Source organism: Myotis myotis, unplaced genomic scaffold (genome assembly GCF_014108235.1).
Source record: "Myotis myotis isolate mMyoMyo1 unplaced genomic scaffold, mMyoMyo1.p scaffold_m19_p_1, whole genome shotgun sequence".
NCBI lineage: Eukaryota > Metazoa > Chordata > Mammalia > Chiroptera > Vespertilionidae > Myotis > Myotis myotis.
The window spans coordinates 130,947,405-130,971,814 of record NW_023416313.1 but is presented as its reverse complement, the minus strand read 5'-3'; the positions used below and the strand labels follow the sequence as shown (position 1 = coordinate 130,971,814).

At 41.7% G+C, this 24,410-nt stretch overlaps 1 protein-coding gene across 4 annotated transcripts in view; it reads right to left on the bottom strand.

Moving 5' to 3' along the window:
• The window catches only part of PROSER2 (proline and serine rich 2), a 95,492-nt gene extending 71,329 nt beyond the window's left edge, over positions 1-24,163 (bottom strand). For 3 of the 4 annotated variants that reach the window (XR_004974357.1, XR_004974361.1, XM_036352273.1), the window contains exons 1-2: positions 23,978-24,163; positions 22,985-23,054 (exon numbers count right to left, since the gene is read on the bottom strand). Coding sequence is in view for 1 of the 4 variants with exons in the window: in XM_036352273.1 (XP_036208166.1) it covers positions 22,985-23,054; positions 23,978-23,984 (77 nt within the window). In the remaining 3 variants the exon portion in view is untranslated. The remainder of the gene's footprint in view (positions 1-22,984; positions 23,055-23,977) is intronic. The other variant, XR_004974362.1, reaches the window with a different exon arrangement.
• Between the last annotated feature and the right edge of the window lie 247 nt (positions 24,164-24,410).

Genomic DNA, 24,410 nt, shown 5'->3' with positions numbered 1-24,410 from the left:
CGGATTTCTTGGGGTTAATTTTGTATCCTGCTACATTGCCAAATTCATGTATTAAGTCCAGTAGCTTTTTGATGGAGTCTCTAGGGTTTTGTATGTATAATATCATGTCGTCTGCAAATAAGGACAGTTTTACTTCCTCTTTTCCAATTTGGATGCCTTTTATTTCTTCTTCTTGCCGAATTGCAATGGCTAACAATTCCAGTACTATGTTGAACAGGAGTGGTGAGAGGGGGCATCCCTGTCTTGTTCCTGTTCTTAGGGGAAATGGTGTTAGTTTTTGTCCATTGAGTATGATGTTGGCTGTGGGCCTGTCATATATGGCTTTTATTATGTTGAGGTATGATCCTTCTACTCCCACCTTGCTGAGAGCTTTTATCAAAAATGGGTGTTGAATTTTGTCAAATGCTTTTTCTGCATCAATTGATATGACCATGTGGTTTTTTTCTTTCAATTTGTTTATGTGATGTATCACGTTTATTGATTTGCGGATATTGTACCATCCTTGCATCCCTGGGATAAATCCTACTTGGTCATGGTGTATGATCTTTCTGATGTACTGCTGGATCCGATTTGCTAAGATTTTGTTGAGGATTTTGGCATCTATGTTCATGAGGGATATTGGCCTGTAATTCTCTTTCATTGTGTTGTCTTTACCTGGTTTTGGTATTAGGGTGATGCTGGCTTCATAGAATGAGCTTGGAAGTGTTCCTTCCTCTTGAATTTTTTGTAGTAGTCTGAGGAGGATAGGTTTTAGTTCTTCCTTGAATGTTTGGTAGAACTCCCCTGTGAAGCCGTCTGGTCCTGGGCTTTTGTTTGCTGGAAGCTTTTTGATAACTGCTTCAATTTCTTCCATAGTTATTGGCCTGTTGAGATTTTTAGATTCTTCCTGATTGAGTTTTGGAATGTTGTATTTTTCTAGGAATTTGTCCATTTCCTCCAGGTTGTCTAGTTTGTTGGAGTAGAGCTGTCGATAGTATTTTTTAACAATCATTTGTATTTCTGTGGGGTCTGTTGTTATTTCGCCTCTATCGTTTCTGATTTTGTTTATTTGGGTCCTCTCTCTTTGCTTCTTGGTGAGTCTGGCTAGAGGTTTGTCAATCTTGTTTATCCTTTCAAAGAACCAGCTCTTGGTTTCATTGATTTTCTGTATTGTTTTTTTGGTCTCTATGTCATTTATTTCTGCTCTAATCTTTATTATCTCCTTCCTTCTGCTCACTCTGGGCTTTTCTTGTTGCTCTCTTTCTAATTCTTTGAGTTGTAGAGTTAGATGATTTACTACCATTTTTTCTTGTTTTTTGAGATAGGCCTGTAGAGCTATAAACTTCCCTCTCAGGACTGCTTTCATTGAGTCCCATAGGTTTTGGATTGTTGTGTTTTCATTGTCATTAGTTTCCAGGATGTTTCGAATTTCTTCTTTGATTTCATTGGTAACCCAATCAATATTTAATAGCATGCTATTCAGCTTCCAGGTGTTTGAGTATTTTGGGTTGTTTTTATTGTAGTTTATTTCTAATATTATGCCATCGTGGTCTGCGAAGACGCTTTTTATGATTTCAATTTTCTTGAATTTGGGGATACTTTGCTTGTGACCCAATATATGGTCTATTTTTGAATATGTCCCATGAGCACTTGAGAAGAACGTATATTCCCTGGCTTTGGGGTGAAGTGTTCTGAAGATGTCTATTAAGTCCATCTGATCTAATGAGTCATTTAGGATTGCTGTATCTTTGCTGATTGTTTGTCTATAGGACTTATCCAGTGCTGTTAGTGGTGTATTAAAGTCCCCTACTATGATTGTATTGTTGTCGATCTCTCCTTTGATATCTTCAAGGAGTTTTTTTATGAATTTGGGTGCTCATGCATTGGGTGCATATATGTTTACCAGGGTTATATCTTCTTGTTGTATTGATCCCTTTAGTATTATGAAGTGGCCTTCCTTAGGCCTTGTTATGGCCTTCACTTTGAGGTCTATTTTGTCCGATATAAGTATTGCTACCCCAGCTTTCTTTTCCTTTCCATTTGCCTGAAAGATATTTTTCCATCCTTTCACTTTCAGTCTGTGTGAGTCCCTTCTAATGAGGTGGGTTTCTTGTAGACAGCAGATGTATGGGTCATGTTTTTTTATCCATTCAGCCACTCGATGTCTTTTGTTTGGAGCATTTAGTCCGTTTACGTTTAAAGTTATTATTGAAAGGTACTTGTTTGTAGCCATTTCTGTTTTTGTGTGGCTGTTTTCTTTCTGAGCTTTTTATTTCTTATTTTTATACCAGTCCCTTTAGCATTCCTTGCATTGCTGGCTTGGTGGTGATAAACTCCCTTAGCCTTTTTTTGTCTGTGAAGCTTCTTATTTCCCCTTCAAGTTTGAATGATAGCCTTGCTGGATAGAGTATTCTTGGATTCAGTCCTTTGCTTTGCATCACTTTGTAAATTTCCGTCCATTCTTTTCTGGCCTGATGTGTTTCTGTTGAGAAATCATTTGACAATCTAATGGGAGATCCCTTGTATGTAACTTTCCGTCTCTCTCTTGCAGCCTGTAAGATTCTCTCTTTGTCCTGAACATTTGCCATGGTAATTATGATGTGTCTTGGTGTGGGTCTTTTCGGGTTCACCTTGTTTGGGACTCTCTGGGCTTGTGTGACTTTTTTCTTCCCCACCTCAGGGAAGTTTTCTGATATTATTTCTTCTAATAGGTTTTCTAATCCTTGTTCATCCTTCTGTTGTTCTGGTACCCCTATTATTCGTATGTTGTTTCGTTTCATGTTGTCCCAAAGCTCCCTTAGGCTCTCCTCCTGTCTTTTCATTTTTTTCTCCAATTGCAGTACAATTTGGGTGTGTTTTGCTTCCTTGTCTTCTAATTCACTAATTCGGTCCTCCGCTTCACCCAGTCTACTGTTGATACTTTCAATGGAGTTTTTCATTGCAGCTATATCACTCTTCATTTCTTCTTGGGTCTTACTTAAGTTGTTGATTTTTTCATCTGTTTCTTCTAGCTTCTTCCATATGTTATCGATTTTTTCATCTGTTTCGTCTTGCTTCTTGCAGAGGTTGTCGATTTTTTCCTCCATCCGGTTTATGCACTCTAGGACCCTTATTCTGAATTCTTTTTCTGTCATGTTGCATGCCTCTGTATTACTTAGCTGCTTTTCTGGAGAGTCCTCCTTCTCTTTCCTTTGGGGGTTTCTTTGTCTACCCATGTTTGATCTCACTGACATATCTAGACGTTGAGTCGTTCAGTGGCTGCTCCCTTGGTGGCAGTGACTCCTTGGTCTGTGGTTGCTCTTCGGGCGGTTGCGGTAGCAGCTGCTCTTCAGTTGGCAGCAGCTCCTCTGGTGGGTGCTGTTCACAGATGTGGTGGCTCTTCTGGCTGGTGGGGCGAGGTTTCACGTACAGCTGCTGTTCCTCAGCAGAGGGTGTGGTGCTCAGGAGGTTGCTGTTGCTTGTTCTGCTGCATTGATTTAAAGGCATAAAATACAACATAACAAGGCACCACGTACCAGGCACTAAACACAAATATATTCACGATATTAATAACCCCAAATAAAGGTGACCACCTGAATTAAGAGAATTAGGGGATAAGGAAGAAGGAAGAGAAAAAGATAAAAGAGAAAAAAGAAAAGAAAAGTAGGGACCAAAAAAAGGAGTGCAAAAATGAAATTGGGAAAAAGGAGGGGGGAAAATAAAAGCGAGAAAAGAAAAGAAAAGAAAAAAAAAGAGCGAAAAGAGAGAATGAAGTGGAAGAGGGGAAGAGACTTTTTTATATGAGAATACTCCTATAGAACAGCCATTAATCCTAACAAATTCCAGCAACAGCTCCCTGGAGATGAATGCAAACTAGAAACAACCAATAATATAACGATGAAAATAGAATGGAGAACACTAATCCCAAAATAAAATAAAGAGAAAATAAAATGGCACTTTAAAAAAAATGGTAAAATGGTAGCAGTAATAATACTGGTTAAAAATAAGAAGGTAGTAATTAAAAGGGTAAAATCAGGTGATGGAAAAAAGAAGAAAAAAAAAAAGAAAAAAAAATTGGTTTCTTAGTTAAAAGGTGAAAAAAGAAAAAAAAAAATTGCAGTCGTGAAGGTCCTTCGGTTCTTCTATTCTTCAGTGTGGCTCGCCTTAGCCCTGCCAGGTATTCAGGAGAGTGTTGAGTTTCCCTGCGATACACTGTTTCTCTGTGTTGTAAACCACAGTCCTTATTTTAAAGCAAGCCGCATTTGTTTCCCAGACTGCCTTATTTTGTGTTTAGCAAAGAGTCAGTTTGTGGGTCAGCCTCTGGGTGGTAGTGCTCTGGGGTTGGCCTCTGAGGCTATAGGGTCTCTCTGCCCAGTGGAAGTTCACTGCCCAGAGCTGGCTGCGTAATAGTTACCAGTGCTGTGTTGTTGCTGGGATTCCTCTTTGTGGTCTTAATTTGCATTTTCTGATGATTAGTAATGAAGAGCATCCTTTCATATGTCTACTGTCCATCTGTATGTCTTCTTTGGAGAAGTGTCTATTCAGGTCATTTGCCCATTTCTTAATTGGATTATTTGGATCTTTTTTCAGTGTTGAGTTTATAAGTTCCTTACAAATTTTGGATATTAAGTCCTTATCAGATGTATTGGTGAATATATTCTCCCACTCAGTGTGCTGTCTTTTCATTTTTTTGATGGTTTCCTTTGCTGTGCAAAACTTTTTAGTTTGATGTAGTTCCATTTGTTTATTTTTTCTTTTTTTCCCTTGCTCAAGGAGATATATCAGAAAAAATATTGCTATGAGAAATGTCCCAAGATTTTACTGCCTATGTTTTCTCTTAGGATTTTTATGGTTCCAAGTATAACATTTAAGTTTTAATCCTTTTGAGTTTATTCTTGTGTATGGTATAAGAAGGTGATCTAGTTTCACTTTTTGCACATATCTTTCCAATTTTCCCAACACTATTTATTGAATAGTCCTCTGACTCTTTTAAAAGGAGATCAATTCAGCCTCTGAACAACAGACAATTGATTTCAACAAAACCTTCTAGAAGACCAAAGAAGACTAATAGAAAATAAACCTCCTGTGGATTACATATGACCTGATACTATGGCAAGTGAACTAAACTGAAAATACTGCCAGGACGCCTTATGAGCCTCTTTAAGGACACTGAGGGGTACGTGAGGTAAAATAACCATGGGTACAATTTAGTGTGTGTATGTGTGCATATGGGATTGTGCTCATATGTGTATTAACTTTTAATAAAAATATGACTAATTATGGAGAAAGCCCATTCAGTACTGCATACCTTTAGGAGGACCTTGTCATTTAAGACCACTGTGAAATCTTCTCAGAGAAACCCTGAAAACATTAGAACAGATTAAAAAAGAAACTATTCCCTATTCCATTTCTCATCATTTTTTTTCAGATGTATCAGCACAAGTCACATGGCAATTTAAGAGCAAGGCGAGGGAACAGAACATTCTGAGCATATATACTTTCTATAAGTTGCCATTATTCCCAATGGTTAAAAAAAAAAGGCCTTAAGAAACTGTTAAAAGTTTAAAATTTGTTTACTAATAAGAAAGCCTAAGCAATACACAGACTTTATATAAGCTACCTACACAGCCAATAATATGCAACTCAGAAGTTAAGATCCTTGGTGAAACTCACCACAATGTTCAGTCTAGTAAGTTAAATGCCTGTAATGAATCTAGAAGACACACAGACACACACACCACACACACAGTGGACATAAAAGTGACAGTGACACTGGTGACAGTGGCCAGTGACAAAGCAAGGCAAATGCAGATGAGGATGTCACCGCTACATCCTTGGGACCCGTGATTAGCTTCAGCCCAAGAAAAGTGGGAAGACAAATGCAGAGAGGACAAGCCAATGTTTAGATTCCTTCTGGTCTATAGATTCCTTCCCACTGACTCAGCTCTAATTCATTCCTAGATTAAGTAAATCATTGCTCCAAGGAAAGTAGGGGGTTGAGGGACAGTAAGTCTTTCCCCCACACAACAGTGAGATGAAAGACAGGGAAGTGAATACCCATTCACCTACACAATGAAGGAACCTGGTGGAACCACCTAATGGGTTGGAAAGGGTTTGGAGCTTGGCTACAGGTCTGTGCAGTCAGAGCCACACTCTAAGGCTCTCACAGCGTGGTTGCAGGGCGGTAATTTACCACACCATTTAAGAGCACACCATTTTCTTGTGTTTCTATAATTTTAAAAGCTATTCTGACACTATAAAACAGTGGTTCTCAACTGTCTGGCCCTTTAAATACAGTTCCTCATGTTGTGACCCAACCATAAAATTATTTTCCTTGCTACTTCATAACTGTAATGTTGCTACTATTATGAATCGTAATGTAAATATCTGATATGCAGGATGGTCTTAGGCGACCCCTGTGAAAGGGTCATTCAACCGCCAGAGGGGTCGCAACCCACAGGTTGAGAACCGCTGTTGAAGGAATGGAGAACTAGGGGCTCCCAAGTCCTAGTTCCCAGGAACTCAAAATATAGAATTCTATGGGAGGTCCACTGCGGAGAGAGCAGAGTTTTCTGAAAAGGAAGGGCAAGGAAGCAGCCTTCTTCTCTGCTCTGCCCTGGAAAGGGAATGTGATGAGAAAAAGAAGCGGGGGACAAGGAGCAGATGGGTCTGACAGCAGTGACCACAGCTGTGAGTCTATGAAGGTCATTACCACTTTAAATATTTAGTCTCAAGGAATAACTCTCTGGGTCTGCAAATAGTGCACATTGTAAAAAGTGGGATTCGGGTCAGACACAGATGAAGAAACTGACTTTTACCAGGAGAGCAGAACAAGTATCACTAAGAAGTCATGACAAACCTAACAGGAGCAGAAATGTGAACCACACACGTGTGTTTTTCTATTTATTCTCTTCTACTTCCTGTGTTTATTTCTCATTATTTACCAGTAACATCTTTTTTTTTGTTGGGGAGTGGGGGGAGGGGGTAAAGCCTGGTTTATCCATTGAGCAAAGAGAATAAGAGAAGGTGTCAAGAGATCTACAGTCTTAGTAAATCTACATCTCCCAAGCATGGCTGGTCAGGAGGCAGCAGCTGTCCAATCTGAAGGTGCTGGGGGATCAGGTTGGGCTGAGGTTAGTGAGATCAGCAAACCCTCTGAAGTGAGTACACTGAAGCCAAGAAAGGAATGAATGCAGCTCTTCTTTTTCATTTTCCCCTGGACATTCCTGAAAGACTTGGAATGACCTGGATGGTATGCATAAAGCCCTCCTTCCACCATCACCTCACTCCATCTAAGTTCCAAACAGCCACAATCAGGTCTACAGAGCAGCCCAAATAACTAAGTCTTTCCATCATTCACCTGAAAATTCTGGTTTGGCCAAACCCCAAGGCTGAATTATGTTAGGCAAAGATCTGCCCGCAGGCACAGTGGCTGTCAGCTTCCACACACAAAGCCATCTTTGACTCCTCCCTTATCCCCCCCCCTCACAATCAACCAGCTACAAAGCCCTGTTGCTTCTTCCGGTGCAATGTCAGTTGTACACACGCCTTTTCTAGTGCCACCAATTCAGCACCATTACACCACATGTCTGCATTACTGAGATAGCCATCTAGAGCTCCTCGAATTTTCACTCTTCTCTGTACTTTTCCTTTATTCTTCGGCTGGATTAATCTTGAAATAACACTTTGAGGTCACCACTCTCCTAAAAGCAATCAACTTTCACCCACTCCCCATAGGCTTCAGAATCAAAGTTTCATGCAATTAATCAGTATTTGCTTCAATTTGAGTGCTAGCTTCCTTTCTAGACTAAGCATATTCTTTTGATTACTTGTTTTCCTGCTTCACACTGGGTAAATTCTAGGTAATTAATTCTGCCACATGGGGCCAACTGTAATGGAAAACGACTGTGTAAACTGTAGTCAGTGCCATCGTGGGGACAATGGCAGCACAGAGGAAGGTGTGCAAAGCTTCCTGAGAGGGTTCAGAGGCTTCGCAGAAAGGTGACAACGAGGCTAAGCCCTACAAGATGTTTCAGATTTAAGGAGGCTGCTAATTAAACAAACTGCGATTGGCACTCCAAACAGATAAAAAGAACAAGCAAAGGCCGGGCTCCTGAGTCCTAGTTCCCAGGAACTGAAAATATAGAATTCCATGGGAGGTTCACTGTGGAGAGAGCATTTTCATGGTTTCACTTTTCATATTTAAATATCTGATCCAACTTGAATTTATTTTAGTGTAGAGACTTACTTCCCTATCCCTAAGCCAAGAAAGTTTCCTAATTACTCAAATGCCAAACATTGAAAAATTCATATTTCCACTGTCTTGAAATGCTAAATGTTATATTATACTAAACTAGAGGCCCGGTGCACAAAAATTTGTGCACTCGGGGGGGAGAGGGGGGAGTCCCTCAGCCAGACCTGTGCCCTCTCGCAGTCTGGGACCCCTCGGGAGATAACGACCTGCTGGCTTAGGCCTGCTCCTGGGTGGCAGAGGGCAGGCCCAATCCCTAGGTGCAGCCCCTGGTCGGGCTCAGAGCAGGGCTGATTGGGGAGTTGGGGCGCCGCCCCGTCATGCACAGAGCAGGGCAGATTGGGAGGTTGTGATGCCACCCTCAGTCACGCTCAGGGTAGGGCCAATTGGGGGGTTGGGGCACCGTCCCCTGTCACACTCAAGGCAGGGTCGATGGGGAGGTTGCGGCGCCACCCCCTGTCACGCACAGAGCAGGGCCAATCAGGGGGTTGGGGCACTGCCCCCGTCACACACAGAGCAGGGCCCATCAGGGGGTTGGGGCACCACCCTCTATCACCCACAGAGCAGGGCCGATCAGGGGGTTGGGGTGCCGCCACTCTCACACTCAGGGCAGGGCCGATGGGGAGGTTATGGCTCTACCCCGTCACACACAGAGCAGGGCCCGTGGGGGGGGGGCGGTTGGGGAGCTCCCCCCTATCAGGCACAGAGCAGGGCTGCTCAGGGGGTTGGGGCCCCGCCCCCTGTCACACACAGAGCCGCAGGGCGATCAGGGGGTTTGGGCGCTGCCCCCTGTCACGCTGATCCCGGTGCCGGGAGGCATATTACCCTTTTACTATATAGGGTAGAGGCCTGGTGCATGGGTGGGGCCAGCTGGTTTGCCCTGAAGGGTGTCCTGGATCAGGGTGGGGGTCCCCACTAGGGTGCCTGGCCAGTCTGGGTGAGGGGCTGAGGGCTGTTTTCAGACTGGGAGTGACTGAAGTTCCCAACCGCTCCTTTTTTTCTTTTTTTTTTTTTTTATTCTGGGCCAGCTTTACCTTGAGGCTTGGCTCCAGCTCTTAGGCCTCCGCGGCTGAAAGTAGGTTTCTGGCCTTTGCTTACAATGTTGCGAATCTGCTGGCTGAAGTCCGGCAGTATTTGTTACAATGTTTCTTAAACTGCCCTCTCAGAGGCCTGCAGCCACAGGCAGGGAATGTTGGTTTCCTCCAACGATCCTCCGTCACTGAGGCAAGCAAGCCTCATGTTAGTTTCAAGCTGCCTGGCTGCCGGCCGCCATCTTGGCTGACAGTTAATTTGCATATCTCGCTGATTAGCCAATGAAAAGGGTAGCGGTCGTACAACAATTACCATGTTTCTCTTTTATTAGTGTAGATATTTATGTCTTAGATTCTATTTCTGAATTTCCTAGTCTGCTCCACTGATCTTTCTATTCATTAGGACTCAAAAATGCAAATCTTAAGGTGAAAATTTCAATGGATCTACCTATATAAAAATTAAGGATATCACAGACAATGTTAACAGAAAAGTGGCAGGCTGGTAGAGGAGTTTACTGTGGCTAAGAAAATGAATTGATAGCTAGAATACATAAAAAACTCTTGAAAATCAACAAGAAAGACAGGAAACTAACTAGAAAAAAGGAACAAGAACAATGATTAAGCATATATGAGAGAGAAAACCCAAGTGACTAAACAAAAGAAGTCCAAGTTAAAAGGATGTGGTAAAATTGGAACCCACATGTACTACTGTTGAGTGTTAAACTAATACAACCCATTCTCTAGACTAATCTGACACTAGTTACTGAAATTAAACATGTCCTGTGAGCCCCCAATCCCACTGCTCTGTCTACTCCAGAGGAAATCTCTCTCAGGAAAGGAGGGTAACACTTGCAAGGTTGGTTATAGTGTTGCTTGCTGCAGAGCAGTGCTGGCAGCAACCTAGGTTCATAACCCACTACGAACTCTAATAACAAGTAGAAACCTGATAAATGCTTTTACTGTGGAATACCGTGCATGAGTTGGGAGCAATCAAATGGACAATGGCATGCACAGATATTAATATGTGTTGAGTGAAAAGTTGTAATTGTATTCTTAGCACAATTCCACTTATATAAATTTAAAACAGACATAACACTGTATTGTATATCCATACCCAGGAACATATGCCAATGGTAGGGATGATTGGGTGAGTGGGGTGCACCACTTGATTATACTATAGTATCATCTGGTCTGTTATTCACTGAAGGCCTCCTGTTTGTCACGCACCTGACTCCTATTGCTGGAAAAATGGAAAAGGATGATTTGGGTTTGAAGAATAATTACTTATTAGATCATTTTATCACCTGGGAACCTTTGAAGGGCCCAGTATCTAAGAAGATGATATAGGACTGATCAGTTCTAATTTAATGAGGAAAAAGAGAAGACAATCTAAATACTGGGGGCACTTTCAGATGGAAGTGCTGACAGTGGCATGGTTTTAATAGGAAGAGAAAGAAACCATGAAGATGAACTTTTCTTGGATCACAAGTGAGCTAAAAATTTGCCTGGGAAAGGTTGACCCGATCCAATTTATGGAAGAATCTAAGCTGGAACTATAAATGGATTCCCTCACATTCAACTATAAGGCTTGGTACCTTCTAGGTGGGGGGAAGGAAATCGTATCCTGTAAGACTTAGATTCCCAACAGGCAGGCTAAACAAAATCACAGGGGTGATTTATTGTCTATGCTAATTCTGAACATGAATAGGAAACTTATCCACCTTAACCAAGTGATGTGGAACTAATTTTGCTTAGCATGTCTGTAATACACTTTAAAAGAGAACTCTCCAACTCATTGCCAAGGTAAACTCTTCACAAAAGAGAATATCCAGGTGCGAATCCTACGATTCTGAACTCCATGGACACCATGATACAGGTTTTTAGGACCTCATCCCTGTCTAGTCACCCACTATTAATCACAATGCTAAGGTACAGGCAGCAGAAGCACAGCTTAGCTGGGAAAGGGGTAGAAATAAGCTTCTTAAAAATCTCCCCCCTCTCCTTCCCACGTCTGACTCTATACTAGGGCTGGATCAATGCTCCACCTAAGCCCTACCCTTTGATCTCTCATTCTCTCCTACTTCCATTCACAGGAATTTTATGAAGACTTGTTGCCAAATCTACAAAAACAACCTTGGACAGAAACTATCTTTAAAGCTATACCGTAAGAAACCCTAACAACCAAGTCATTATTAAAAAAAAGATAGGTGTTTCTTAACCTTTAAGAACATTAAAAATGAAGGAGTTTTACAGTGGAATTGTTTCTGAGCCATGAATGGGCTTTTTCATATGGTTAAGCAGTGGGTGGAAATAAAGAGAATGACCATCTTTGGTGAAAAGTACAAACTCTTTGATGAAATAGTCAGTGAACACAAAATACTAACATTTTTGGCCTTAATGCTAGTAGCTCTAGACAACATTTGTTCATCTCAACATGTATTGATGTGACAGGCACTTTGCTCTGATTTACTTAAACAAAGAAGAAACTTTTATAGTTTCTCCCTGGTTCTGTGTTAATTCCTGTGACATGTGTTGACAAAAATGAATTTTATAATAAGAAATTAACTAGGTGATGGAACTATAAATTATGCCAATACTCTTTTATATTGTTTTAATAGAGGCCTGGTGCACAAAATTCGTGCACCCTCTCGAATCTGGGACCCGTTGGGAGATGTCTGACTGCCGGTTTAGGCCTGATCCCACAGTCGGACATCCCTCTTGCATTCCAGGACGGCTGACTCCTAACTGCTCACCTGCCTGCCTGCCTGCCTGCCTGATTGGCCCTAACTGCTCACCTGCCTGCCTGTCTGGTCGCCCCAACTGCTCTCCCCTGCCAGCTTGATTGCCCCTAACTGCTCTCCCCTGCCAGCCTGGTTGCCCCTAACTGCTCTCCCCTGCCAGCCTCGTCACCCCTAACTGCTCTCCCCTGTCAGCCTGGTCGCCCCTAACTGCTCTCCCCTGCTGGCCTGGTCTCCCCTAACTGCTCTCCCCTGCCAGCCTGGTTGCCCCTAACTGCTCTCCCCTCCCCGCCTGGTCACCCTTAACTTCTCTCCCTTGCCAGCCTGGTCACCCCTAACTGCTCTCCCCTGCTGGCCTGATTTCCCCTAACCACCTCTGCCTTGGCCTCTGCCACCGTTGCTTTGTCAGGAAGGACGCCTAGAAGATATCTGGTCTAATTAGCATATTACCCTTTTATGAGTATAGATTAACCCAATTCATAAGTTAAAAGGAAACTGAGTACTGAAGTTCTTTCTTTATATTATTCACCTTTGATCAGGGCTTTCAAAACATTCTTGACTAAATTAACCATTTCATTTCTCACCTAAAAATAATTTATAGATAATCTCCATAAAAATGAGTTTAGTCTAGTTATCACAGCACATCTGATAATTCTGAGCAAAACTCAGTTCAAGCTCCAATGTATACATGAAGTACAGTCTCTGTAACCTTCCATCCCTCACTGTACCAAAGATGCACAAATAGATATGTGTACTCTACTAGCTGACCCAGTAGAGAGATACAAGTAATTGTTGGTCCTGTAGTTAATTTTCTTCCAAGTTTTCTATTGTCCAAAACTTTGCTAAAAATAAAACAAATGTTCAGTCCAACATTCACCAGTGAATTTCAAGTAGTACTTAAATAATCTCTTTAACATCCTGGATTACTTTTGATACCACAGGCCTGACAAAGTTGGCACTTTTCATTTTCCTAATCAATGCTTCCAGGGAACCTATCTGTAAGAACAGAGGGCTTGGCTTTAAGTGTCTCTTTAGAATCTGCCTTAACCTCATCTCTTCAACCTTACTTTCCACAATATAAATCCTTTCTCCATTCTGGTGCCCTGAACGTTCTGCTCAGCTGTGAGCCACATTGTGACTGCTTCCTCTGTCACTCTCCTCTCAGTCTTCAAAGCCTGTCTCAAAAACTGTGCCAGATCTTGTCAAACCTTCCTTCACTGTGCTCCTCTTCACTGACCTTGATCATCACATCTGGTTTCTTATGCATGTAATTTTTTTTCTCAATTAGACTATAAGCTCCTTGTAGGCAAAGCTCTCTCTCTTTTAATGTAGCCACAGGATTTTGGAAAATATTTGTCACAAAATATAGACTTAATTATCCATTACAAAAACAAAATTTATATTTTAAAATTCTAAAACCATCTTATTTTCATAAAAAAATTAGAGTCCTTTAAATAGACCTCTGATCTAAAAGGAAAGCTTAAACACTCAGGAGTGTTTCCAACATGTTCATATTGTTGTGGTGACCATCCTTTATCCTTTATCCCCTATATTGCATATAGAGGCCAAATCCTTCAAATTTAGGAGAAATTACTCTCATTTAATCTATGGATTTCAATCAAGGGCAAGTGGGAAACAGAAGGTGCGGAGAGGCGGGGGGAGGGGGGGGGCAACTTTAAATACAGCCATAGAAAAGACACTTCACTTAGCTTCACAAATAATAATATGTGAAAAAACTGGTACCAATAAAAAACTGGTACACCAGCCCCACTAAACCAATAATGCTCCAAATGTTAACACGTAATAAATATCACTATGAATGCATGGCCGTGTACATCTGCAGATGCAACCCATGGCCAAAATTAACTTCAAAAATGGATCTCCACACAAATAAGCTGAAGTAAAATAAACACATAGTAACTTTTCTTTAGTTTGGGCTGTTTCTCAAAGTCAAGAAACCAAAAACCTTGGAAAGAAAAAAATGCTTCCAAAAATATTCAGTAGGCAAACTAGCAAACTAGGACTGTCTTCCTGCACTGCAAATCAGAGGGAAATCCACCTCAGCTTGAGGCTGGCTGGTGCTGGGAAGGTTGGGAGTGCAGAGTTAGTTTTGTTCTGGAGTTTTCAAATGTTGATGTGCTTAATGGTTTAGCATCTGCTTCATGATGTTGCCTTTTCTCTGATTGGATTTTTTCTTTTCTTCTGAAATGCCTTCAGTAAGAATTTAGGACCTTAAGCTCTAACTGGCACTAAAGGGTATTAAATACAATTAAACATTTTAAAGGCTAGTAATTTTACTTCTCCAGAGCAATTACCATGCTTTCATTTAGATTTTTTTTAAAGCTCTTTCTGAACAATGTAGAAAAACAAGGTTGATTTCAGACTGTCTCAACTGTGAATAGTTTCAACTATTAATAGGAGGCAGTTTTTTCCTCAGGGACATACACCACATGAAAGTAATTGATTCGCCTACACTAAGCAAACAAGTTCAGGATAGAGGCCTTGCCTCGGCAGGCTGGTTTGCAGGCCCTGAGGGAAGAAGTCTCCTACTACCAGTTTTCTATCTATCATTGAAGAGAAAATGTGGAAATTAGATTTTCCTAACGTAGAGCCTCACCTGAAAACAACCTGGCTAGATTTCAGTTTAGTACCTGGTAACAAAACCTATGACCCAGGAGGAAGCAAACAGACAAATACTACCAAGGGGAAAACCTAGTTCTATTGGATGAAATGTTTGCAAAGATAGACCCTTCAAAATTTTATTCTTAGCTCATTTAAAAAAAATGACATTCTACATGCCAATTGCATTTCTGGATTCTTTGGCAAATTAAAAAAAGAAGAATATTCCAGTTTCGGTTGTTCTGTTGTTAAACAAGTTTGTGTGCTTTCTCTTTATTTATTCAGCAAAAACTACCAGAGCTCCCATTAAGTGCTGCTCTGGTGAGATAAAATGTAGTACTTCTTACTTAGAAGCAATAATTATACCTTATTGTTTTATAATGTTGTTGTTTTTCTGAGAAGCTCCAAATTCTTAGCTAAATTTTTCATTCATTGTCAAATAAAAACAAAGCTGACTTAGAGCATGTTCCTTTAGCATTGGAATTTATAAAACCTGGTCAGACTGGAAGCAGACATCTTACTTATGTATCTTATCTCAAAGCGAACAGATTTAAATCCAAGCCAGGGAATGCACAGCTCACACAAGACCTGCTGGGTCAATCCATTGCATCAAACTTTAATCTTATCTTCCAAAATCTCTTTGCTAGCCCTGTTCGGGGAAAGGGAATAAGAACATTTAACCTGTGGATGTGTATACAGGGCTCCCTTCTCCCCAAACTCTTCTTAGATACTCCCTGGAAACCTAGTAACAACTAGCTCAAATTACTCATTTCAAATCCAGGCCTTTGGGCACAAACTCATATCCCAATTTTAATAGAGAGGAAGAGATAAGAGATTTTTCAGTACTTTTTCAAGAAATGGGGACAACCAAACGTTTGTTGAAAAACCTGGATGATTCCAACTAAGAGTTAAGATGATACTAATATCAGAAATTCAAGGACTTCAAGGACTGCCTATTAATCTCTCTGGGAGAAAACACAACCTTTCAGTAGCTCAACAGTGGAGTCTGACAATTACCTAAGTCATGACAAAGGCCTCTAGGTAAACTTCACACCTTGGAAAACCAAAGGAAAACTAACATCCTGATGAAATGAGAATTAGCTGAGAAATACTATAAAAACCGTATATTTTTATGTGAATTTTCAAGTTCACTATTTTTAAAAATTATTTAAAATTATAATTGGCATTCCATATTAGTTTTAGATGTACAACACAGTGATTCATATATCTTACAAAAGTGACCACCACAATAAATCTAGTACCCATCAGACACCATGCATAATTATGATGTTACTGACTATATTCACTATGCTATACTGTACATCCCCATGACACTAACTTTATAACTGGCAGTTTGTACTTAATCCCCTTCACCATTTTTGCCCATTTTGCTCCCCACCCTCACCAAATTTGGTAACCATCAATTTATTCTCTGTATCTAGGAATTTGTTCCTATTTCATTTGCTTGTTCTTTTTTGGAGGGTTCCACATAAAAATGAAATCATATGGTGTTTGTCTTTCTATGTCTGACTTATTTCACTTAGCATAATATCCTTTAGGCCCATTCATGTTGTCATAAATTGAAAGATTTCATTCCACTTTATGGCTGAGTAATATTCCATTGTATATATGTACCACATCTTCCTTATTCATTAATCTATTGATGGACACTTAGGTTACTCCCATATCTTGGCTATTATAAACAATGCTGCAGTGAATATAGGGGTGCAGATAACTTTTTGAACTAGTGTTTTGTATTTCTTGAGATAAATACCCAGAAATGGGACTGCTGGGTCATAAGGTAGTTCTATTTTTAATATTTTGAGGAACTGCTACTGCATTCCATAGTGGCTGCACCATTTTACAATCCCACCAACAGTACATGAGGGTTCCCTTTTCTCCTCATCCTCACCAACACTTGTTCTTTGTTAAAATTGTGATAATAGCCATTCTGACAGATGTGAGGTGATCTGCATTTCCCTGATGACTAGTGATGTTGAGCATCTTTATATGTACCTTTATGTCCTCTTTGGAGAATTGTCTATATAGGTCCCTGCCCATTTTTAAAAAATATATATTTTTTATTGATTTTAGAGAGGAAGGAAGAGGGAGAGATAGAAACATCAATGATGAGAGCAAATCATTGCTCGGCTGCTTCCTCCACGATCAAGCCTGCAACCCAGACATATGCTCTGGGAATCAAACCACGACCTCCTGGCTCATAGGATGATGCTCAGCCATTGAGCCATGCCAGCCAGGCTACCCATTTTTTAATTAGATTGTTTTTTTTGATGTTGAGTTGTATGAATTCTTTATCTATTTTGCATATTAACCTCTTATCAGATGTATCATTTGCTAGTATCTTCTCCCATTCAATAAGTTGCCATTGCATTTTGTTGGTGGTTTCCTTCACAATTATTAGGTTGAATAATGTAAAGCTGTCATTTGTGTAGTTCAAAAATAGTTTAAGATCAGTAATTTTATATGGTTAACTTAATGTTTTGGCATTGAACTGATAATTAACACTGTAAAAGAGCGAAGTGTTTCTTGAGATGAAATTTTGATTTAATATGGTTTTACTAGAGGCCCGATGCATGAAATTCAGCCCAGCCTGTGCCCTCTCACAGTCCGGGACCCCTTGCTCCTTATAGCTCAACTCACTGCTCCTTAGCGCTACCATGGAGGTGGGAGAGGCTCCCACCACCGCTGCTGCGCTTGCCAGCTGTGAGCCCTGCTTCTGGCTGAGCGGTGCTCCCCGTGTGGGAGCGCACTGACCACCAGGGGTCAGCTCCTGCCTTGAGCGTCTGCCCCCTGGTGGTCAGTGAGCATCATAGTGACCGGTCATTCTGGTTGTTCTGCCGTAACGGTTGCTTAGGCTTTTATTATATAGATTATGTGTTGATACTAAAATATTTTCCTCAGAAGATATCACTAAAATCATAATAGAGATCAATAGAAAGAAAAGTCTAATATACATAATATTTTCCTCATACACATTTTAAATATATATGACTCATAAAGTGAAGTTGTCTGCATTAGCAGGAGCTCAATCGGTACATTCACTGGTTTCCAGTGAGTGTGTGGTACAAGTTAGCATATGAGGAAAGTGAGGTCCAATGCCTGCAAGTTGATTTGGCAAGTCAGAAAGAACTGGCTCTATCCTAGGTCATTAGCTCTCCACTCTAGAATAAAATAAAAGTTTTAAAAACTTTTTTGCACCAAAACTTCTATTTGACATTTTTGGTGCCCTCCCCTTGTTTGTACCATCTTATCTTCAACTTTCTGTACTCCCTTCCACAACCATGACCATCCCACTCAACTTCAAGTTATTCCTTCATATACAAATGTCTACTGCACAGTAAACCAATACAAATCTGCTATCACAACCCTGCACATAAACCTTCAGTGCTGAATGTCCCAAAGTCAAGGCTAAAGTCTTCATCATGATAATCAAAGCTACAACTCTACCATTTGAATTTTCCACTATCCTCCCCTTGAGGCCCAGCTCCAGTGCTACATTCTCCAACAGATGTTCTGACACCTATGAAAGAAAGTATCTCTGTCCTCTGCTCCCAAAAGACTTGTGGGCCTCCGGTATCAGCTCATATTTGACATTTATTTTTTCTCCTTTACTAGATCATAGCTTCTCAAGGACAGGGAACACACCTTATTCATTTCTATATTATCAGTTGTGCTTCCCATGGTAGGAACATAAATGTTTGTGAAAGCTCTTCAAACCCTCTGAATCTCTTATCTTTAATTATATATTTACTGTTGAAAGTATTACCTATGCCCCCTTTTTCCCCATTGACCTCTTCTAGCCTGCCCTTGCCCCCCGCCCCAGGCCTTCACCAGCTATTGTCTGTGTCCATGGGTTATGCATATATGCATACAAGTTCTTTGGTTGATCTCTTTCCACCCACCCGCCCTCCCTCTAAGATTCCACAGTCCTTTCCATGCTTCCATGTCTCTGGATCTATTTTGTTCATCAGCTTATTCTGTTCATTAGATTCCACATATGAGTGAGATCATGTGATACTTGTCTTTCTCTGACTGGTTTATTTCGCTTAGCATAATACTCTTCAGGTCCCTCCTTGTTGTCTGTCTCAAAGGATAAGAGATCCTTCTTTTCTACTGCTGCATAGTATTCCGTGGTATAAATGTACCCCCATGTTTTTTTTTTTTCTCAACTCATCTACTGATGAGCATTTGGGCTGTTTCCAGATCTTAGCTATTGTAAATTGTGCTGCTATGAACATAGGGGTGTATACATTCTTTCTGATTGGTGTTTTGAAACCCTCTGAATCTTTACAGAAAATACCATATGCACCATTTTGGAAGGAAATCAACCAAACTAACCAGTTTAGTCTAATATATAAGAGCACAGGCATTTTTTTTTGTACACAGATAATTCCTTTAAGTAGATTGTGCAAAATAAACTATTTTAAATACACTCACAGAATTGGGTTTGTAAAGGAAAGCTGTGGTGAATCATTAATTCATAATCTCCAGTTTCAAGGTCTGAGAGGGGCTAAGACAACCACTTAATCCTGCCTCAAATTTTACTGACTAGGAAACCAAGTTCCTAGGATCACACAGCTATTTAGTGATGACACCTGAGGTGGATCCCCTCACTTTCAGTTTAGTACTGCTCTTTTTCCCTATGCTAGGTTCTACTGACCTGTGAGGTCAAATGTAGTGGAGTCTACTGACCAAATAAATAAATAAATTGTAAGCTGCAAGCATCAAAAACAGAAGCAAAAGAGGACTTATCATGTTTGTATGCACAATTACTATCTCAATGCTCAGCACACTGTAGGTGCCCTCACAGTCTACAAATATTACCGAATAAACAGACGAACACCCCAGGCCTTTGGATCAACAACTAAAATAAGCAAAATTTTAAATATGTCAAAGCACTAGTCAGACAACTAGTTTCCTAGAAGTAACAACAGAAGCCTGAAAGAGAAAACAGAAAAAAAATAGCAAAACAACAGAGTGAATATTTGAGAAGGAAGATCATATACAAACTGAGCCCTATAAAAATAACTAAGCTTAAGCTAATTCAAAAGAGAATCAAATTGCTCAACAAATATTTCTCCAAAGAAGATCTATAAATGGCCGACAAACACATGAAAAGATGCTCAACATTATTAGTCATTAGGGAAATATAAATCAAAATCAAAATGAGATACTACTTTATGCCCACTAGAATGGCAATTAAAAACACACACACACACACACACACACACACACACACACACACAACACCTTGGAAAAATTACAAGTGTTGGCAAGGATGTAGATAAACTGGACCCCTCCTTACATTGCTGGTGGGAATGTGAAATGGTGCAACTACCATGGAAAACAGTTTGGTGATTCTTCAATAGGTTAAACATTGAATTACTATATCCGTCAGGAATTCCACTCTTAGGTTTACTAGTAGACCCAAAAGAACTGAAAACAAGTGTTCAAACAAATGCTCATAGCAGAATTATTCACAATAATCAAAAGGGAAAACAACCCAAATATTCAAGAACTGATGAATGTATAAACAAATTATGGTACATCCATCAACAAGATATTATTCAGTCATAAAAACGAATGAGGTACTTATACATGCTACAGTGTGGATGAATCTCAAAAGTATTGCTAAGTGCAACAAACCAGACACAAAAGGCCACATATTGTATGATTCTATTATGTGAAATATCCAGAACAAACAAATTCATGAAGAGAGAAAGCAGATTAGAGGTTGCCAGGGACCAGAGTAGGGGGGAAATGAGGAAGTGACTGCTTAACAGATATGGGTTTTCCTTTGGGGGTGATGAAACAGTTTTGGAACTAGATAGTGGTGATGGCTGCATAACATTGTGAATATACAGTTATTTACACTTTAAATATGTGCAGTTTATTGAATGTCAATTATAACTCAGTAAAGATATTTAAATAAAAAAAAGATGGGAAAAGATACATCAAACAAATAATAACAACAGCAACAATGAAAAGATCACTTCTGGCTATATTACATGAGGCAAAATAGACTTGAAGGCAAAAATCCTCAGTAGTGATAAAAGTAATTATGTAATGATGAAAGTTCAATTCCTATTAGACTTGGTATATCTAACAATATAAACTTATAAATGCATATTGTCAGATACTAAAATATAAAGTTGTACGCAGAAGTGATCTCAGAGTACCAGATGTTGTCAAATCCCCCATTATAGTGGGATCTTTCAATATAGCTCAAGTTATAAACAGGTTAAGAAGATACAAAGTTAATGAGGAATAATGCAGTTAATAAAGTTCATTGAATGAATATCTGTAGACCTCTACAGAAAAAAATAAACACATATAATGTGAGTGTACTGAACTCCACTGATTTATACACTTTAACATGATAAATTTAATGTTATGTGTATTTTACTGAGAGAGAGAGAGAGAGAGAGAGAGAGAGAGAGAGAGAGAGAGAATGAATCAAGTCTTTACAGTGCTAGGGTCTTTGGAAATATCCAGTCTGATTGCATTCATAAAGAGCTATCATATCCCGCTCCAATAAGGCAAGGTGCAGTGTTCTGCCCTATACATTTCTTTACCTGTCTGCATGGACTGTAACCCAGCACCTATTTCCTTAAAACAGGCTTCAAGATTAATTCCGTGAGTCCCCAAGAAGGACAGGGCATTATTTTTAAAAAATATGTTTTTATTGATTTCAGAGAGGAAGGAAGAGGGAGAGATAGAAACATCAATGATGAGAGAGACTCATTGATCGGCTGCCTCCTGCATGCCCCTTATTGGGGATTGAGCCTACAACCTGGGCATGTGCCCTGAATAGGAATGGAACTGTGACCTCCTGGTTCACAGGTCAACTTTCGACCACTGAGTCAAACCGGCAGGGCAGAACAGGGCATTATTGAGAGGTGCAGCTTCACTGTGGTTCTCTACAGAGGCTGTTATCAGTGACTCCACTACATTTGACCTCACTGTGTCAGTGTGAACAGAGGCTTTTCTACAAGGGCCCCCGGGCTCCTTCAAAGATCCAAGGGGAGAATGCTGCAGGATATTAGAAGGAGGGAGAGTTGCAGAGCCCATCATCCTTAGAGCACAGGTAGGAAGCCACCATCACTGCCACCAGAAAGAGCATGGAAACTGAAATGAAATGCTGCCCTTCACCAGCACAGGAAAGAGCTCAAGTTCTGGGATGCTCCTAGGATTCCCTGGCACCTTCCCCCAAATGGCCTCTGCGCCACTGGCAGCTGTCCCACAACCATGTAGATAAGATGCACTTGAACTTTTTGTTCCAGAGGATCTCCTGTTCTCTGCTTCACCCAAGCCTTTCACCTCTCTCCCTTCAGACTTCAAGGCTTCCAATCCACCTCTTGTAGTTATTTGAGATGATGGTTAGAATCAACACAGGGTGACAACTATAGGCTCCTTAGGTGTCTGAGAACTTTGGAACCAGGGCCAGGTGTATCTTCAGCTCCTGAGGAAGAATTACTTGATCTGGTTTTAATCAGTTTGGGCCATATGGCTGTTATCTATATGTTTGTATGTTCAATGACTAGCTCAGGGTTCTGCACACTGTAGGTGCTCAGACAGTCTACAAAGGGGGCTAGACGAATTAATGAACAGCAGAGCCTGCACCAAAACAGGCAAATCCCCCTGCCACAAAGAGGCCATCAGGGAGTCAAACACATTCAAACTTCCTTAAAAGCATCCCTCTTTCCAGCCTTTTCTAACTTAGTATTCTCATTTTGGCTTTCTGATCTCTAGTAATAGAGAAAATGTGTGACTTTTAAATGATTAGCATCCACGAATTTCAGAGGAAAGCTCATTTGAAGTGCTGTTACCAAGAACTATATCCAGTCACTTAAAAATGGCTATTACTGATCTGGGCAAGAAAATACACAAGATTCCATACATACGTTGTCAAGTTTGGCAGGAGATTTTAGACAACTTCCACCCTTCCCACCCAATCCCAAGTAAATAGGGCATTTGTTTGTATTTCCACATTGACCTCATGAAGGAAAATACCTCCTCCACCTAGAAAAACAATCTAGCATTCAGACATGGAACTTTGAGGGCAAACCTCGCAGTGCATGTTAGAGCACCAAGTATGTAGTGCTTAAAAAAAATAAAGCAGAAAAGTATCTTTAATAAAGGTTTCTCCTGAGAGCATTTTCCTCAAGTTTACACTTATACCTGGTATACTATTTCTATACATTTCAGAAAGACAGGTTAAAAAAAAAGTGTTCTCCATTAAAATTGGAGATAGAAGGAGCCTTATTCCTATGGTCTCCAGCAACAGACCTGAACGGTTCAATCTGTTGGGGGGGGGGGGGGAGGGGGGTGGAGACACACACACAAAATCATTTTCCTTTACTCACTTTAAGTTTTCTGCTCTGCACCAACTCTTTTTAACTTGGCAAAGAGTTAAAAGTTTTCTGAGGTTAGTTCCTGCGGTTAAAAAAAAAAAAAAAAAGCTAAATGCTTAAATTTAGACTCTGTAAAACAATACTGGGAACGTTTCAAAGCTTTGGAGAAATACTGGAGTTTATTTTATTGCCTTTTACTAAATTGCATCACATTTTCTTCCCTTTTTAATCCCTCCTGCCCCGGCTCATTGGCAGATCCTACACGTGCCTGTGTGATTCAGTTACCTGTTGGGGGTCAGAGGTTGTGGAGTGGGGTGGGGACGAAAATCCACTGTTCATTTTCAGCAGGACCCAGGTTTAACAGGTGGCTTTAGCCGCCTCCTGCCAGCACTAGGCTCTCACCCTCCTCTCCGCCTGGTAAGGGACAGAGCACCTACGGGAGTTCGCGGGCCACGGCGGCCAGTGGGCGACCCTCCCTCGGTTCCAGGAAGGACAGTGGGGGCAGGGGAGGCGTGTTAGGAACACCCCGGACCCATCTGCGCCCAAAGCTAAACACGTATCACGGACGCCCCGCAACAGGACAACCTGGGAGTAGAAAAACGCCGCGTCCTCCACACCGCCCTCGACCGGGGTGCACTCGCACCCCTGAAATCCCAAAAGAGGGACCGGGTTTCCCGTGAGTGAGGCCACCGGGTTGACCACGGTCCCTCGACTTGCGCCAGTCTTTCCTAACTTCCAGGGCTCGGGACAAGCGATGCGGAGGAGAGGGAGAGGGCGCAGGAAGACATCCTCGCAAGGACGGCACCGCCGGGAAGAGTGGGAAGCGCAGGCAGCGGGTCACCAGAAAAGGAGTCACCCCTCTCTACCTAAAACCCACCCGACCTCAGCCTCCCACATCACAGTCCAAATGCGCCCGGCTCGCCGACGCGCCAAGGGAGGCGACCGGCTGCCAGGACGTAATCCCACCGCTGGAATCCCGCCGGCGACAGAAAGGTCCCCACTCACCTGGCATAGGCCCTCTCCCCGGGGACCGCAGGTGTCCACCCGGCCCGACACCCGGAGCCCTCGCACCGCCGGATGGCCGGTCGGCTCGCGCGCGTCTCGCCAACAGTCCCAGGCCGCCCCGCCGCGCGTTCTCGCCGCCGCCGCGCGTGCACACGCCGCCGCTCACTGCCCTGCCCCGCGCGCTTCTGCGCGCTCCCCGCCGGCGCACGCTCGCTCCCGCGCCTTGCGCCGCCCCGCGGGCGCGCTCACTACGCACCCGCTGCACCGCGCGGTCAGCCTACCCCAGTGCGCGCTCCTGCCGCGCCCACCAGCCGGCTCGGCCCCAACACACAGCGCGCGCCCGGCCTGGTGGGACAGCCCCGCGCGCGGCCGCCTCTAGCTGGGATCCTCCGACTCTGAGTGAGGTTTGAATTGGAGACCACCCGAGTGAACC